The sequence below is a fragment of the Aethalodelphis obliquidens genome, unplaced genomic scaffold (genome assembly GCF_003676395.1).
Source record: "Aethalodelphis obliquidens isolate GAN/ISIS:26980383/991018 unplaced genomic scaffold, ASM367639v1 scaffold6, whole genome shotgun sequence".
NCBI classification, from domain to species: Eukaryota; Metazoa; Chordata; class Mammalia; order Artiodactyla; family Delphinidae; genus Aethalodelphis; species Aethalodelphis obliquidens.
In genome coordinates, this window is record NW_020837950.1 from 12,649,136 (window position 1) to 12,667,336 (window position 18,201).

Below are 18,201 nucleotides of genomic sequence, written 5' to 3' on the forward strand. Positions count from 1 at the left end.
CCACGCACATATCATCACCTTATTTTTGATAAAGGAAGCCAGAATATACTATGGAGAAAAGACAGCCTCTTCAGTAAGTGGTGCTGGGAAAACTGGACAGCTACATGTAAAAGAATGAAATTCTTTTTCATGTAATGTAAATGTAAATGTAAATGTAAATGTAAAATGTAAATGTAAATGTAATGTAAAATACATTTACATTCCCTAACACCATACACAAAAATAAACTCAAAATGGATTTGAGACCTAAATATAAGGCCAGACACTATAAAACTCTTAGAGGAAAACATAGGCAGAACACTCTATGATATAAATCACAGCAAGATCCTTTTTGACCCACCTCCTAGAGAAATGGAAATAAAAACAAAAATAAACAAATGGGATCTCATCAAATTTAAAAGCTTTTGCACAGCAAAGGAAACCATAAACAAGACGAAAAGACAACCCTCAGAATGGGAGAAAATATTTGCAAATGAAGCAACTGACAAAGGATTAATCTCCACAATTTACAAGCAGCTCATGCAGCTCAATATCAAAAAAACAAAAAACCCAATCCAAAAATGGGCAGAAGACCTAAATAGACATTTCCCCAAGGAAGATATACAGATTGCCAAAAAACACACAAAAGAATGCTCAACATCACTAATCATTAGAGAAATGAAAATCAAAACTACAATGAGGTATCACACCAGTCAGAATGGACATCATCAAAAAATCTACAAACAATAAATGCTGGAGAGGGTGTGGAGGAAAGGGAACCCTCTTGAACTCTTGGTGGGAATGTAAGTTGATACAGCCACTATGGACAACGGTATGGAGGTTTCTTAAAAAACTAAAAGTAGAACTACCATAGACCCAGCAATCTGACTACTGGGCACATACCCAGAGAAAACCATAATTCAAAAAGAGTCATGTTCCACAGTGTTCATTGCAGCTTATTTACAATAGCTAGGACATGGAAGCAACCTAACTGTCTATCGACAGATGAGTGGATAAAGAAGATGTGGCACATAGATACAATGGAATATTACTCAGCCATAAAAAGAAACAAAATTGAGTTATTTGTAGTGAGGTGGATGGACCTAGAGTGTGTCCTACAGAGTGAAGTAAGTCAGAAAGAGAAAAACAAATACCGTATGCTAACACATATATATGGAATCTAAAAAAAAAAAAAAAAAGCTTATGAAGAACCTAGGGGCAGGACAGGAATAAAGATGCAGACGTAGAGAATGGACTTTAGGACACGGGGAGGGGGAAGGGTAAGCTGGGATGAAGTGAGAGTGGCATGGACTTATATCTACTACGAAATGTAAAATAGATAGCTACTGGGAAGCACCCACATAGCACAGGGAGATCAGCTCGGTGCCTTGTGACCACCTAGAGGGGTGGGATAGGGAGGGTGGGAGGGAGACGTAAGAGGGCGGAGATATGTGTATATGTATAGCTGATTCACTTTGTTATAAAGCAGAAACTAACAAAACATTGTAAGGCAATTATACTCCAATAAAGATGTTAAAAAAAAAACAGTGCTTAATGATTACATCATAGTGAGATTTCTTTTTCTTACATTATTCTTTATTCAGAGTGAAAAATTCAATAGAAAAAAAGGTACTTTAAAAATTGTCTATTTTATTCCAGCTATCTAAATAACAGACTAATACTAGACAAAATGTTTATTATTCAGTAGTAGTTGTTGCTTTTTTATCAGAATAATTAGATCAATGTGAGCAAAAATGATCTCTTTCAATGGCATGTTTTACTGACAGAAATGTCATCAGAGACAGAATTCACACAGGCTGTATTCCTAAGAAACTGCTGGTTTGCATGGGATGGGTAGGGGTGGAGGAGCAGTAGGGAGGAGAGAGGAAGAGGAGGTAGGAGGCTTCCTGCCTCCCTTGGGAACTGGTTGTATGAGCCCTGGGCGTGTAGGCCTTCCCTCCCTGGGGACCCAGGTTGGCCTACCTGTGCCCCCAACAAGCTAGTGTCTGAGCACCAGTAACGAATACTGGTATCTGATATAGAAATTACCCATTAAGTGTTTGTGGACTTAATGAATGGAGTGTTATGGGAGCCCAGACAAGGGGAACCTAAATCAACTAGGAAGAAGTGAAGGAAAACTTCCTGGAGGAGGGGACACAATCTGAGATTGAAAGGAGAAGTTGGCCAGGGTGTAAAGAACACATATGAAGGCACTTGGACAGTTGTGTACAGAAAAGTGGGGGCCTAAATTAAGATCTATGTGTCTAACACACACACACACACACACACACGTGTGAGCTCCTGTCATGCAGGAGACAGAAGCATGCTCTCTTTGAAATAGTAATAACCATGCTATTCTCTTTCAAGGACATTGTCGTAATTAATGTGGGAGAGGATGGGCTTTGTTAAACTTGATAATGTCAGGGTTCTGCAGGGGAAAGCTGACAATACTGTGATCTATTGTGATATTCTTCACACTCTATAATTTGAGCTTGTAACTGCTTAACCAATTAAAGATTAAGCAGGCAGGCCTTAAATGCTACTGCACAACTGAAAGAATGATTTATTACTCACAAGGTTATTGGAAGGGAGGGAAGCCAGACTGCATTCAGAGGAACACCACTGGAGGTGGCTGTTAATTGGGGCTCCAGATCTAGGCTTCCCTGTTCAACCTGAAGAGAAGCTGCACCTTCAGTCCGCCTTTTGGAGAGTTTCAATACACAATAATAAACTGAAAGGTTTGGGAATTCACTATAGTTTAAAAAAAAAAAGGTTTATTAATGGTTAACACTCTTCTCAGGAAAATTCTTTTTTTTCCTTCCCAATTATCCCTGACTACCAGTTTTTGAATCATTGCAGTAAGAGAAGATTGAGACACTGGAAGAAATTTCATCCCTCTTTTGGGGTTATATTATAGCCAGATTTTTAAAAATCCAGTCTAAGATAAATTCCATGAAAGCACAGTTTGTGCTAATGATGCTATGCTGACTTTAGGAATGCCTATTTGCTGTTTTTCAAGTGCCTACAACTCAAAGTAATCAACATACCAAAGCAGCATATTTGGGGATGGCATGTCCTGAACTCCTACAGTTATATACTGCAGTGGCATATGCTGCAACCCTTCAGTATCTATTACACCAGTTCACAGGAATGATGAGAAGAAAGGGAAACAAGACTGAGGCAATGGGATTGAGGAAGATATACAAAGTAACTGATAGCATTTGGAAACTGATTGGGTGTTGAGGGTGTAGAAAAGAAAGAGCCTAGGGTGACAGCTAGGTTTCTGGTAGAAGTAACACTGTGCATCCAACTAAGACAGAGAATGTAGGAGGAGGGGGAAAGGTGATGAATTCAATTCAGACATGTTCAGATTAAATTTACTAGGACACCCAAATATTGATGTACAGGTGTCTGGTAGGAAGCTGACTCTATGGCTAGAATCCAGGAGTGATATCAGGGCTCCAGGTAGAAATTTGGGTGTCATTAACATATAGGTGGGTGGTTGTAGAAACCATGGATATACCTAGTGGATTTTTTTGCACAAACAGATTTATATAATTTTGGATAAAAGAACTGCAAAGTCAGTTTCAGTTTGAATTTCAAATTGAACCCTATTTTAATTACTAGAGGGTAAAACAGTTGCAATAAATGTTATGCACTGACTGGATGAATATATGGATGAATGGATAATTGAATGAATGAAGGGTAGAGCTTCATGAAAATCAATAGATGTTTTCCTTTTTTACTTTAGCTCATGATTTGTTTCAGTTTTAGCTCTGGAAAGAAGAAAAATATGACTATCTCAAAGATGCAAGAAGGCCACAATGGATGGGTTGTTTAGATGCAATACATGGAAGACTGCATTCCTGCTCTTAAAAGCCAATGAGCCTTTCATTTTTATGCCAACTAAGTTCAGACCATCGATGTATATTATTCCCATTAGGTATTGATGCCCTAGCAGTGACTGATCGACTGCTGCCTTTGCAGCAAATCCAGATGGAGATGACCAGTCAAGTGACAGACTTGTTACTGTTCAGTAAGCAAACATGTTATTTTGCACATGACTTTCTTTGAGTAAATGTGAGTCTTCACTCTATATTCCTTGCCAGAGATCAACTGGCTTTAAAAGAAAGAGATGTGGGATACCAAGCATTGGATTGTGATACCCATATCTTATATAAATGGCCATACTATGGTCCCAGGGGGCTGAAGAATAGTCCAAGACTCCTTAATAATCAACCACACTGCCGTCAAGGCGATAGACAGGGCAGGTTGGAAACAAGTCTTCCATTACCACTGATGGATGACTTTTACCTTTCCATGGAAAGGTAGTTCTGACTCTTCATGAATCATCGAGGAAATACTTAAAATGCATGGTCCTGGCCCCGAATGGTCAAAATGTTTTCACACCTCACTACAGGCACCAAATGGTTTGGGCAATGCCAAGAAAATCCATTTTATTGTTCAGGAAGGTCATTAGGACTCAAATTCATTACCTGCTGAGACTTATCTTTGTTTCCCATTCATTACTGTCCTTTGAGTGAAATGGAGCTATAGGAACAGAGCACAGACCTCAGTTCACACATCCCTGACACATTATTCATGTCTACAATTTCGCCATAAATTTGGAGAGGGAGAGACGGAAATTGCAAATGCAGGGATTTAAATCCCCTTGTGCTACATTTGTCAAGATGAGCAGATTGTAAACTGCCTCTTGCAAACATGATATGCATTTGGGCATCAAACTAATAATTGTGAACCACAGACTCATTCATTTGTGTGGTGTTTCCCTCCAGAAGTTTCTGAAATTGCTTTTGTAGTCATTACATAGACGTAGAATTGTTCAGGTTTAGTAGGAAGATTAGAGAGACTATCCAGCTAAAGAAGTTGGCCTTTTCCAATGAGATAGAAATGACAAATTTTTCTGTTTACATCATCACAGTCTTTACAAACTATGCATTTGGAATACTTGGTTTTGGGCTTTTTTGAGGAAAGGAAGGAGAGATTTGTATAGTCCTCAAATTTGTCTTAGAACTTTATAGGAACATTGATGACAAAGAAATCCAAATCATTTAGATGCTCTCACTCACACATCTGGCCCTTCTGTTGAAAAATAACCTGTGTATTTTATACTTTAAGGCTCTGGCAGGGCCCTATCCTCTCGTCTCTCTCATCAGAAGCTATGTTCTTTTGCTTCTTGTTTTGATTTAAAAATTTTCATTATATAAGTCATCCATTAATATATTTTCATTATAAAAATATTTAAATATTACGAACAACACTGGAGTTTCCTTTGATTACTATGTCAAATTCTGATGTTCTCCCCACCCTATTGCAACCTTTTCCACCCCTGATCACAAGCATTGTTAATAGTTTTGTGTGTATCTTTGCAGATTTTCTTCTAGGAATGTGTGCGTGTGTGTGTGTGTGTAGTATATTTTTGTGTGTGCACATGTTATTTGAGAGAAAATATACTAGAAGTACCATACTGTAGCTTTCTTTTTTCACTCAGTGATACATTTTGGAGCTCCATTAGTACAGAGATCTCTTCCACCTTGCTATGGACTGAATGTCTGTATCCTCCCCAAATTCATGTGTTGAAGCCTAATCCCCAATGTGATGGTATTTGGAGGCAGGGCTTTGAGGAAGTAATTAGGTCATAAGTGTGGAGCCCTCATGAATGAGATTAGTGCACTTATAAGAAGAGACATAAGAGAGCTTGCTTCCTCTCTCTCTTCGCTCTCTGCTTTGTAAGAATGCAATGAGAAGACAGCCATCTGCAAACCAAGAAGTGGGCTCTTACCAGACACTGGATCTGCCAGCACCTAGATCTTAGACTTCCCAGCCTCCAGAACTGGAGAAATAAATGTTTATTGTTTAAGCCACCTAGTCTATGGTATATTTATTACAGCAGCTCAAACAGATCAGGACACATTCTTTCCATTCTTTTTAACTGTTGCATAATATTTCACAGTATTGGTATACCATAGTTACTTATTAAGGTGGTTCTAATTTCTCACTATAGTCTACCCTGGCCTGATGAAGAGTCCTGAAAAATCCCTTACAGAGTGAATTCTTCTAAGTAAAAAAATGTAAATTCCATTCACTTTAATGGAAAAAATGTTTATGTACTTCTTTTTTGCAGTACGCGGGCCTCTCACTGCCGTGGCCTCTTCCGCCGCGGAGCACAGGCTCCGGACGCGCAGGCCCAGTGGCCACGGCCCACGAGCCCAGCCGCTCCGTGGCACGCGGGATCCTCCTGGACCGGGGCGCGAACCCATGGCCCCCGCATCCGCAGGCGGACCCCCAACCACTGCGCCACCAGGGAAGCCCGTTTATGTACTTCTAAGCCCTCAAATCATGCCCATTTACGTTACAACACCAAATACCATTAAAATGGACACAAGGACTTCTATAGTTAACATTAACTCGATCAGATATTCTCCATCATTAATTACTCCATAATATGGCTGTTCCCATTCTCTTATTCAGTGTTTACAGATTGCACCCTTAAGACTTTGATGTATTTGTTCATTCAACAAATCATTACTGAGCCCCTACTATGAGCCAAACACTGGTATGCATGCAGGGAATATGTTAACAGACAAAAAAATCCCTGTCTTATGGAAATTACATCCCAGTGCAAGAGATAAATAATAGACAAGTAAGATGTAAAGGATGGTAGATAGTGATATATCCTAAGGAGAAAAAAACAAAGCAGGGAAAGGGAATATTGGGAGGGTTGCAATTTGACCCGGAGGTACCTCACCAAGAAGGTGTGCTTTTGAATAAAGACCTAAAAGAAGTGAGGGAGGGATGTGTGAAGCTGTCTGGAAGAAAATTATCCTATGTATCCCTGACTAAGATGCCCTCTAGGACCAAATAATTCTTTCTGACAGAAATGACCAGTCTTTTTGCTCTGCAGTGCATCATTGGTTTCTCATCCTTTATCACATTTCCTAGCATCGGATTTTTCCCCAAAGAGAGTAGACTAGAGCTTTCTTGCAGAAGCGTTAAGAGGCAATCACAGTTTTCAGTGAGAAATGGACCACTCAGCATGAGATTTATAACATGAGGGAGAATGGTATACACAGGCTACCCACTTTCTCTTGGGATCAGAAGCATGAGCAGGAAAAATGTGGTTAGCCTTCTGACAGGGAGATTTGTGGAGCAATTTGTCTCTGCCTGAGGCCACAGGGTAGAGAGAGGAGAGCCCAGGTATTAGCTGGAAGAAAAGAACTCAACCTAAGGGAAAATGAGCAACTTTTCCTTTTTATGACCAGGTATCTGCTTGTCTGTGGGCTCTGACTAGCATTTTATACACTGCCTGGATATAAGTCCTATCTCTTGCGAGTATCAGTTGGATAACCTCAGGCAGATTATTTAATCTCTCTGTGTTTCGCTTTTCATCTGTAAAATGAGTATGATAATAGTCGCTATCTCATAAGGTTGACATTGGGAATTAAATTGAGATCATGGAGATAGTGTCTGGGACATAGTAAGTACTTGTGAATAAGTTCATCATCACCATCACCATCACCATCATCTCTATCACCACCACCACCATAATTTCTTGGGCTTAACAGGGAACAGCAGCAAGTTCAGGGACAAGCAGGTATTATTGAGTGCATCCTTAAAACACTTATCTGTATCTCACAGCACCTGGTACTGAAGATTCAGCAGAGAGGCTGCCTAAAGTCAGTAATCTTCTAGGCAAGGGAAGCATAAAACAAGCCCAAGCTTCAGGCAAATAGTAGAGGGTTAAGGATTTTCAGGAAGGGTGGTGATATGAAAATGGGCTTCCTTGGCACCAGTGAAGGGGGAGGGGGAGGGGGAAGTAGAGCCATTTTAGGACAAAGGCACCTGTGAGACAGGCTGCTGTGCTGAATTTGACCAGGAAGCTGCTTGATGTAAATGTCTGTGAAGCGGTGAAGAGACCTGCGGTGAGAACCATCCAGGGGCTCCATAACCTCGCCTGGCTTCATTCTGTGTCTCTTTGGTCCCAGTGTGTCCTCAGTTGTGTGGAAACAACCCAAGCTGACGACCAAATCTTTCAGCTACAAATCCACCTCACGGCGTAAAGAGAACTAAACACGTAAGTGTTCAGATGTCTCTAAAATAACGTGTTACTTTTCTCTTTTGTTGGGAAGTTCTACATAATAGTTTATAATGTTAGCTGGTCAGGACGAACTGCTGACATGGATTTGAATCCTGGCTCTGTTTTACTAGTTGTGTAAGATTGGATGAGTTCCATAATTCCTTGGGTCTAAATGTTCTCATTTAGACACTGGAAATTGTAATCATATCTACCCAATAGGGTACTTATGGAGATTAAATGGGATAATGCATATAAAACACTCAGCACAGTGCCCAGCAAACAGTAAATACATATGATGATCATTATAGAAATCTTTTGGCTGGATTGTTTTCTGGTGAGGTAAATGGGGAAAGGAGAGTATAAATGTAGAGAAAGAGAAAGGATAGAAGAGGAGACATGAAAAAGAGAGGCAGGATGTGAAAAGCTGATCCTGGAAGAGAGGCACTTAACGACTGTCAAAAAAGTCCTGAGAGAGAAAAAGGATAAAGATGGCAGGGACTCGAGGCAGAGAATTAGCTTTGCTTTTTTGCCAAGGTTTCATCCATCTGGTCTTGGCTTCTATGCTTGCTTTTTCCTCCAAATGCAGCTCTAGAAACCTAGTGGTGAAACCCAGGGCAAGGAGACAGACCATTTCTGAATTACCCTAAACTTCTGTTCTCAGGGAAGGCATATATGAAATGTACATATTAGTCTTTTGCAGTACGTAATTCCTTTGAGACTAATAGAAGAGACAGGCCTGTCAAGTGAGTCAGCAGTGACCAAAGGCAGACATAAGCCTTTTGCTTTTTGGCTGACAGCTCATGCAGAGAAAAATATTCTCTGGTTCAGACAAAGGTAAATGTAGCTTCAATTCCAACACAAAATTCTTTTTTTTTTTGCGGTACGCGGGCCTCTCACTGCCGTGGCCTCTCCTGTTGCGGAGCACAGGCTCCGGACACACAGGCTCAGCGGCCATGGCTCACGGGCCCAGCCGCTCCGCGGCATGTGGGATCTTCCCGGACCGGGGCACGAACCCGTGTCCCCTGCATCGGCAGGCAGACTCTCAACCACTGCGCCACCAGGGAAGCCCCCAACACAAAATTCTTACCCTCCATAATCAGCTTCTATTCCCAGTCTACGATGACAGGAGACACTAGAAATATCAGAAACACCACTGATTTCTTACTATTGGGTTGTAATAAGTTAATCATTGCTAAAGGTAAAATGCCCAAACGATAGAATAACTCAGATTATTTTCAGGATCTAAGCGTGCACACACACACAAAGAATTTAGATTTGTTTAATAGCAGATATTGTACTGGAGCATCTATTTATAGGTAAATATACAGAAAATGAACACAAACCTGAATAAGTTATGAGATACCTAGAAAAATACAACAAATGGTTAACTTTCTTTAATGTGAAGAATGGCTGGTCTGAATCCACTCCTAGATTAGATTTTTGAATTCTAATCAACTACAAAATCAAGGCAGAATTGCAGTTCTGAACTGAATTTTCATTATGATCTCTTCTGATGTGCCTTTACAAACACAATAATTTAAGAAGCCAAGTTGAAGCCTGGATCTGAATATCAGAACGTAGGGCACACTTAAGAGGAAGACCAAAGGGTAATTTTTACATTACAAAATTTACCTTGACCTTGAAGAATAACTGCTTTTATAAAATTAAATACGGATTGAAGTCATGTGTTATGATCCACCCCATCTGTTCAGCATACATACATACATTTTTTTTTTTTTAGGAAAAAAGAGAAATATGCTTATTTCACATTTTTGCTGAATTACTTCATAAGATGTTATATCCTGGACCTCTGAGATGGCTGTGACTGGAATCTGCCTGCTTTTGTTTCTAGCTTAAGTGCAGCCTGGCTGGCCTGTGCAGAAGGTAATTTCCCAGACATGCAAGCCCCTAGGGGCAGCTGACTTCTACAAAGCACTGGAGACACTCTCATTTCTCGGTTGGGACTTCTACCATGTAATTCGCACTTTCCTTTGCCTTCCCAAGGCTGGTGCTTCTTCGCCTTTGAGTTCTGCAGCTGAGGTCCATGGTTCCTTTGTGGGTGCAGCTGAAGCAGCTCATTCCTGGCACTGCCCCAGTGAGCCACACTGCTCATTTAACCACAGGCTTGATGTACAGCCCAGTGTGAGACCCAGAGGAAAGAGAGGCTTCTGTCCTCGGTGGGATAGAATATTTACGCTTAGGCCTTTGCTTTAGGATTTGGGATTTTGCCCTTCAGAGCTGTATGTATCAATACCCCAAAGCAATTTTTCTTGGATGCATTTTGCTTTGAATTTGAAATATGCTTTTTATTTAATAAGGCACAGGCACAGGACTACATTCATTATTTAGACTAGAACATCTTTTGCACCTGATGTAAGGAAAAAATAAAAAACTGGCATGCATGTTCAGGGTAATTGCATAGAGTAAAATGAACCCAATTTATGTAAAGGATTATTGAAGGAATACAAAACCTACAAAGTAAGCCTGCTAAATCATTCATTCAGTAACGGATTGACATGTGCCCAGATCTGGATCCTGTGCTTTGCTAGCTTTTAAAGCAAAGCAAAGAAGCAGTTATTTAAAAGTGATGGTGGGGGCTTCCCTGGTGGCGCAGTGGTTAAGACTCCGCCTGCCAATGCAGGGGACACGGGTTCGAGCCCTGGCCCTGGAGGATCCCACATGCCGCAGAGCCACTAAGCCTGTGCACCACAACTACTGAGCCTGTGCTCTAGAGCTCATGGGCCACAGCTGCTGAGCCAGTGTGCCACAACTACTGAAGCCCGCACGCCTGGAGCCTGTGCTCCACAGCAAAAGAGGCCGTTGCAATGAGAAGCCCACGCACCGCAACGAAGAGTGGTCCCCGCTCACCGCAACCAGAGAAAGCCCGCGCACAGCAACGAAGACTCAACGCAGCCAAAAATAAAAAAATAAAAAAATAAAAGTGATGGTGAAAAACAGTATTGAAAGAGAGCAATCCTGGAGAGTGGATACATTTTAAGTGATGATTCTCTCTTAAATAATATAATTCACAGACCATGGAGCTAGGCCCCAGGAATCATCTCTCGGCCTACGTTTCCATTTGGCAACCCTTGACATTCTATCATTAAAAGATATATAAATGCAATGTAAATAATGTCAACCACTTTTAAACAAATAATTATCTCTCTTGTTCTTTCGCAGATTTCTATTTCATTTTATGATTAAAATTTTTGCTATGCACTAAATGGGTGCAGTTAGGCTTAAAGTCTAATTTTGGGAATCTAGCCCCTTTGAAACTATTGGTTTCTTTTACATTTCCAGTTATCGTCTATAAATCCATCTGATGCTAAAACATCTGATGTGAAGAAATTGTAAATCTAAACCCTTTCTTCTGCTCTATACACAAAACGTCTAAAATTTATGATGAGGCAAATGGAACACTTTCATGAGTTAACTGTTCTCTAGACTGAATAGCAGAAACATTTCAGGCAATCAAAAAGCAAGTAGGGGGACTTCCCTGGTGGCTCAGTGGTTAAGAATCTGCCTGGCAATGCAGGGGACACGGATTTGATCCCTGGTCTGGGAAGATCCCACATGCCGCAGAGCGACTAAGTCCGTGTGCCACAATGACCGAAGCCCGCATACTCTAGGGCCCGCGAGCCACAACTACCAAGCCCACGTGCCACAACTACTGAAGCCTGCGTGCCTAGAGCCCATGCTCCGCAACAAGAGAAGCCACTGCAATGAGAAGCCTGTGAACCACAATGAAGAGTAGCCCCCGCTCGCCACAACTAGAGGAAGCCCACGCACAGCAACAAAGACCCAAAGCAGCCAAAAAAAAAAAAAAGCAAGTAGGAAAACCCAGCTTTAATTGATTCCTCAGAGAATTTTTTTTCCAGATTATAAATTCTTATATTTTCCATTTTGTTGTTTCAGGAGATACACAAATGAAATGCAGGATATTGGAAAATAAAATGCTGAGAAGTAGGATGATACAAAAATATACCTACTTTGCCTGTATGGAACTCTATCAGGGGAATAAAACCAAAAGTGAACGAGGGATTTTTTCACCCTGGCAAAAGTGTAGGCTTCATCTGGCCTCAGAGAGCCACTGTGCAAGACACCTTGTGACAGTACCTGGAGGGATGTCAGTGGGGCTCCCAGATAGGAACATTGTACAGACCCCTACCCAGAGTGACTATATGGGGCTCGGGGGGAGAAATGCCCATTGACAAGGCCTCTCCTGGCCGCAGGGTCTTCTGTGCAGCTTCCTGGATTGTGACCAATTAGTCATCCACACATCAGCATTTTCTGTCTTTAGAAGCAATCATTATATTTGCCATTGGCGAGTGTGATCTGTGTATTCGTGGAACAGCTTGACTCAACTGTAGTAGATTTAGAAATGCAGTCCTGGGGGTCTACTCTGTTGTAATTCCCTTAATTTTCTATCTGAATACTTACAAGCTTTATGATTGTGCTATTATGTACTTATAGTCATAAGAATTCAATTTTAAACAAAATATTCTTTAGTATCCTTTTTCATATGTATTTTCATTCCATATGTAAAGCTTGGGATAAAAAAGTACAATCAGTTGAAGGGTAGAACATTTTAAAAAACACTAATTTACCTTGTTCTTCAAATTTTTTAAGGTTTAAAAAAGCTATTAGTATTTTAAAGCATTTTAAGAATTATTATAAATCCCCTCTCAGAATATCTGTCTCTACTGGGGTGAGATCATGTTCCTCTATTGTGAGCACACAGTAGGAACTCAATAAATGCTTGTTCTGAGAGTACATGACTATAAACAGATACTTACGTTTCTCTTTCACCATAATAGGTAATATCTATGAGTAGTGTTATCTCTGACAGTGGCATTAATATAACAAAACTAAGTTTAGGATAAGAATTGATTTTAAGTCATACTAGAAGAACGGGAAATTTAAAAGTGGAAATATAAAGTCTAGGGTCTGTCCATGAATTTCCAAATATAACATGCTTGACCAGGAAAATAGAAATGAATATTTTGAGTGAACTCCAGATAAAGGAAATTATCAATACAAAGCCATGTAAATTTAAATTAACATAAAGGAAACATAATTACTTGTAAAAACAACCGTATACATTAAGAGAAATGATACTGTCTTTGAACTTGCATTCTCAATCTGTCTGTGCAAAATTGCTTGTAGTGTCTCCAAACAGGCATCTGTGGTCAGATGCGTCGAAAGCATTCCATGAAATGGTATATGTCAGAGCAACAGAGCCTGCTGTTTCCTTTAACTAGATGGAGTCTGGCCAGGTCATGGCTGTGCTTTGGAACGACTCGTCTGGATGTGTGAAACCTGCAGGACAGGCAGCAGCAGCTGGAAGGCATCCTGTATGTATGTGGTGCTATTGCAGCCCTATGAAGGGAGAAAATTGTGGTTGGAGGGTTGTTGTCAGAGTTCCAGCTTGACAATTCCTCCCATTTGATAATGTTCCTTCTCCTCATACCCCACACTATTTTAGAATATTTTTCTTTTAATGTTGGTGCTTAAAAAAGATGTAAACACATTTCTTTGGATGTTTCTATTCTGTCTCTGACTGCCTGGGTTTCCTCTTAGCTGCGTCCTCCAGAACCTGCCTCTATGGTTCCTTGTCTCTTCTTGTCAACTCCATCCCCCTCTGTGGCTTTGTCTTAAACGATAACATTTGTTGTCACCACATTGTTATTCTTGTACCTTGGTAGTTTCCCTTAACGATAACACCCAATTCCTAAACGCATTGCTATAAATACATAGGTAGCCCTCCCTGACTTTTGTAATTTCCAAATTTTGCATTTGACAGGTACTTCAGACAGCAAGAAACTACTGTGTATGCATTGCCCATGTTCAAACTCAACTTGTCAACACCTTGTGGCTTCAGTGGGGTGCCCTGGGGCTACAGATGTGCCAGTTCCTTAGAGATGGTCCCTAATAGAAGGTTTTCCCCACTAATTACAGGTGGAACACAGTGCCTCTAAGTCAAGAATGAGGCCTCCTGGGCTTCTCTTCTTCGATCTTACATCGTTACTTCTGGCAAAGCCACAGCTGTACGGGGCAGCTGCATGTCCATGTTACAATGTCCTGGTGGGTAGGCAGGCCACGGAGTGAGCGGTCACAGAGGATCTTGCCTCTGGTCACTGAACGGGCAGATGATAAACATTCTACTTGTCATTTTTGCCAGTCTGGAGCTTAGACCTAGCTAAACTCAAGGTTATGTAAATGGAGGGAAGTGCCCATTTTTATGAAAATCACCACTGAGCAAGAATCCCTCATTGCAGCCAGTTATCACAGTGTTAAATCTGGTGTCAAACTTGGCAGCAGAAATGTGCTTCTGTCGGGGGAAACAGCAACAGAAATAACATGCGAGCTTAGCGTTTCTCTTTATAATCAGAATTCTTGAAAATGAGGTATTGCTGCTTCACCCGAGGGTTTACAGCTGGTTTAACTACACAAATGTACTCAGAAAAGACTGTAGACGATAAAATTTAGAATTGCAATAACACTTGCTGCCTGGGAGAAATACACACACACAAAAAATGTAGCTCTAACATTTGCTTTGATTCAGAAGCACTTTCTCTCCAGGAGGCCACTTACCTCTAACAGTACACTATTGATCATGGGGTTAAGGACCTCAGCCTTCTTGTTGCTCTGTGGAATCAAAAGGATGAAATTGACAGATTAGGTGCTCATACTCCAAGGCTTGTCCCAGAAAATGCAGATGCTGGCTTTGTTGAGGAATCTCTTAGAGAAGAAGGGGAGAAGTGGAATGCTTACTACAGACAAGGCTTCATATTTGGTGCTTCCCCTACACGATCATTTAATTTCGACAGAAATCTTAGGAGGTAGGTAGGTACCATGATAACCCCGATTTAAAGATGAGAAAATAGGGGACGTCCCTGGCGGTCCAGTGGTTAAGACTTCGTCTGCCAGTGCAGGGGGTGCGTGTTCAATCCCTAGTTGGGGAGTTGGGGAGCTAAGATCCCACATGCCTTGCTGCCAAGGAACCAAAACATAAAACAGAAGCAATATTGTAACAAATTCAATAAAGACTTTAAAAATGGTCCACATCAAAAAAAATCTTAATAAAAAAAATTAAAAAAAATAAAGATGAGAAAATAGGAATCAGGAAGGTTGAGTAACTTGCTTAAGGTCATGTAGCTAGAAATTTACACTCAGACCTTTTAAACTACTTAAAGCTCGTAGCAGGTCTGGGATTAGGGGGAGGTGAGTGAGGCTGAGTTGTACAGGGTCGGATTCAGTCTTTATTTAAAATTTTGATATTTTGTTCATCATGATTTTTTGGTGTTAATTTTGATTTTTAAAATACTGCATTAAAATATTTATCTAGGGGCTTCCCTGGTGGCGCAGTGGTTGAGAGTCCGCCTGCCGATGCAGGGCACATGGGTTCGTGCCCCGGTCCGGGAAGATCCCACATGCCGCGGAGCGGCTGGGCCCGTGAGCCATGGCCGCTGAGCCTGCGCGTCCGGAGCCTGTGCTCCGCAATGGGAGAGACCACGACAGTGAGAGGCCCGCGTACCGCAAAAAAAAAAAAAAAAAAAAAAAAATTTATCTAGATGACTGAGGTTGTTTCTTTGTCTCTTTTTGCGGGGGTGGGGGGAGTCCCCTTAAATTTGGTAGACATGTTATGTACTTTCACTTGCCTACCCTAGTTCCAGACCTGGTCTGTAGTCTTTTTTCTTTTAAATGCAAACACGGGTACTTGATTATAGGGTGTGTCTTCAAGGTTGGCAGTAAAGTTAAAACACTCTTAAATATAACTTGCAAACAGGTCAGCATATCCCAGTTTGCAAAACATGGAAAACGCAGAATACAGAACCTGATATTAAGTAGGTGTTCAAAAAGTGGGAGTCAGTGTTCATGTCGCCGTTATTATTATGTCCAGTCTTCTCTATCTAAAATGTTCAATCCACTCTTAGACAATAAATAATTACAGGGACTAGAAAGAAGAGGGCAGTCTTAATAGGCTGCTTTCCCTCACTGTACTTGAAAGACTTTATGACAAACAAAAGTATATAAATGAACTATTTCTTCCCAGAGCAGCCCACTTTCACTGACATTACTCTACCGAGGGTTAAGTAATGTCCTACTGGGGAAACCAGAATGGAGTCTTGGGAAAAACTCTTTAAAAACCCAGTCATTTTAGTAAGTAACCAGAAAATCCATTATGGTTTGCTTTCATGTTTATTTGATTATCAATAAACCTCTAAAATATAATCAAAATGAGGGCAATAAAATGGCATCGGTTTTCAGAATCAATGAGATGTGCAAGCAATTTAAATAGAGTCTGGAGAGCAATATATACTCATTAACTTCAAGTTATGAATAATGGCTCTTTTAGAGAATACAAACAATGACGATGTGAATGATTCATCACAGCACAAGATGAGAGGCACTGTTGTCGTGAGATGGTATTTCAGTAAACTCCATTTAGATTTGGCTTTTTCTTTCTCCAAACAATAATCTGTGTGTTCCTGATTGTGTTCATACAAACATTTGGACACAAGTGTGTGTGTGTGTATTTTTTTTCTTTTTTCTTCTTTTTGCGGTATGCGGGCCTCTCACTGTTGCGGCCTCTCCCGTTGCGGAGCACAGGTTCCGGACGCGCAGGCCCAGCGGCCATGGCTCACGGGCCCAGCCGCTCCGCGGCATGTGGGATCTTCCGGGACCGGGGCACGAACCCGTGTCCCCTGCATCGGCAGGTGGACTCTCAACCACTGTGCCACCAGGAAAGCCCTGTGTGTGTGTATTTTATGTGTGTGTATTTATTCAAGTACACATTTATCTGCTAGAGCTTTGCTACTCAAAATGCAGGATATGAATTAGGAGCACTGTTACCACTTGGGAGTTTGTTAGAAATGCAGAATCTCAGTCCTCATCCTAGACCCACTGAATCAAAATCTGCATTTAATAAGCTCTCTAGGTTATTTGCTTGCACATTAAGGTTTGAGAAGCACTGTGCTGGAATACAATACATTAAAGGGAATAGAAAGTGATACCATGAATATCACCAACTAACAAATTAATTAATGTTTAACATGAATCATATAAAACATATAACACACATAGACACAGACATATACATCCTCATCACTAGGCAACTGTAGAGAACCAAACAGTTAGCTATCTGTCTGCTGTGTCTGATGGGCAGCCAACTGGGAGTTGAGTCAACTGGGTGAATCGTTCACCCTTCTGAGACTCAGTTTCTCAGGTAGTAAACTGGAAAGAGCGAGAAGAGGGTACAGTAGAGCCTTGGGAAGCTGAGTCGCCAAAGTCATTCCATCCTGATTAAGAGCTCACACCTCTCTGTAAATCTAGCAGTTACACCAAAGTCCATGGGCATCAGTTAACTTAGATGATGCCAATCACATAAATGTATTTTATCAAGCCTATCCTATCAATGAGCTTCTTCCCTCCCCCTTCACTCTGCCTGTTTACAGTGAAGCTCTATTGCTGAAGCCTGAAATTAGACAAATATAAAAGCTGGTCTTTTACAAAATAGGAGAAGCAAACCATATTCTTTGACAGCAGAATGAATAGTTGGTATGTAACTCATCCTTTATCAACTAAGCCACTTACATAAGTCTGAGAGGCACACAACTTGGACAGCCCAGTCCACAATCATTTTTGCTTTTTTTGAGACCTGCTCTTTGCCTGGGGTGGGGGTGGGAAGAGGTGTACCCCAGCAGCAAAGTAGGTCTACATGATATGACCCTGTCCTCATCACTACTGGAGACACCAAGATGCATATCTGAGCCTTTCAAACCTTCTCACCCAGGATCCTGGAATTTGAATGAAGAGAACCAGGAACTGCTGTAGTTGAGTCACATTAATAACAACACTTTAGAGAGAAGGTACATGAGCTCTGGTGATGGGTCCCCCACGGCTGCTCATATACCTCCACTACCTTTAATAAGCTCCCCTTTCTGTCTAAATTATTTAGTGCTTGTTTCTGTTACTTTGTGCTAGGAAGAGATATGTTGAAGTCCTAACCTCCAGTATATCAGACTGTGACCTTATTTGGAGATAGGGTGTTGCAGATTCAATTAGATAAGATGAGGTTGTACTGGTCATACCTTAATCCAGTATGACCACTGTCCTTATAA

General features: G+C 41.0%; 1 protein-coding gene across 3 annotated transcripts in view; it reads right to left on the reverse strand.

Annotated features, from left to right (window-relative positions):
- Positions 1-11,908: 11,908 nt before the first annotated feature.
- The window catches only part of FAM114A1 (family with sequence similarity 114 member A1), a 60,705-nt gene continuing 54,412 nt past the window's right edge, over positions 11,909-18,201 (reverse strand). For all 3 annotated transcript variants that reach the window (XM_027103161.1, XM_027103162.1, XM_027103160.1), the window contains 2 exons: positions 14,672-14,725; positions 11,909-13,456 (listed from right to left, as the gene is read on the reverse strand). In XM_027103161.1, the coding sequence (XP_026958962.1) occupies positions 13,355-13,456; positions 14,672-14,725 (156 nt within the window). In that variant the 3' untranslated portion in view covers positions 11,909-13,354. The remainder of the gene's footprint in view (positions 13,457-14,671; positions 14,726-18,201) is intronic.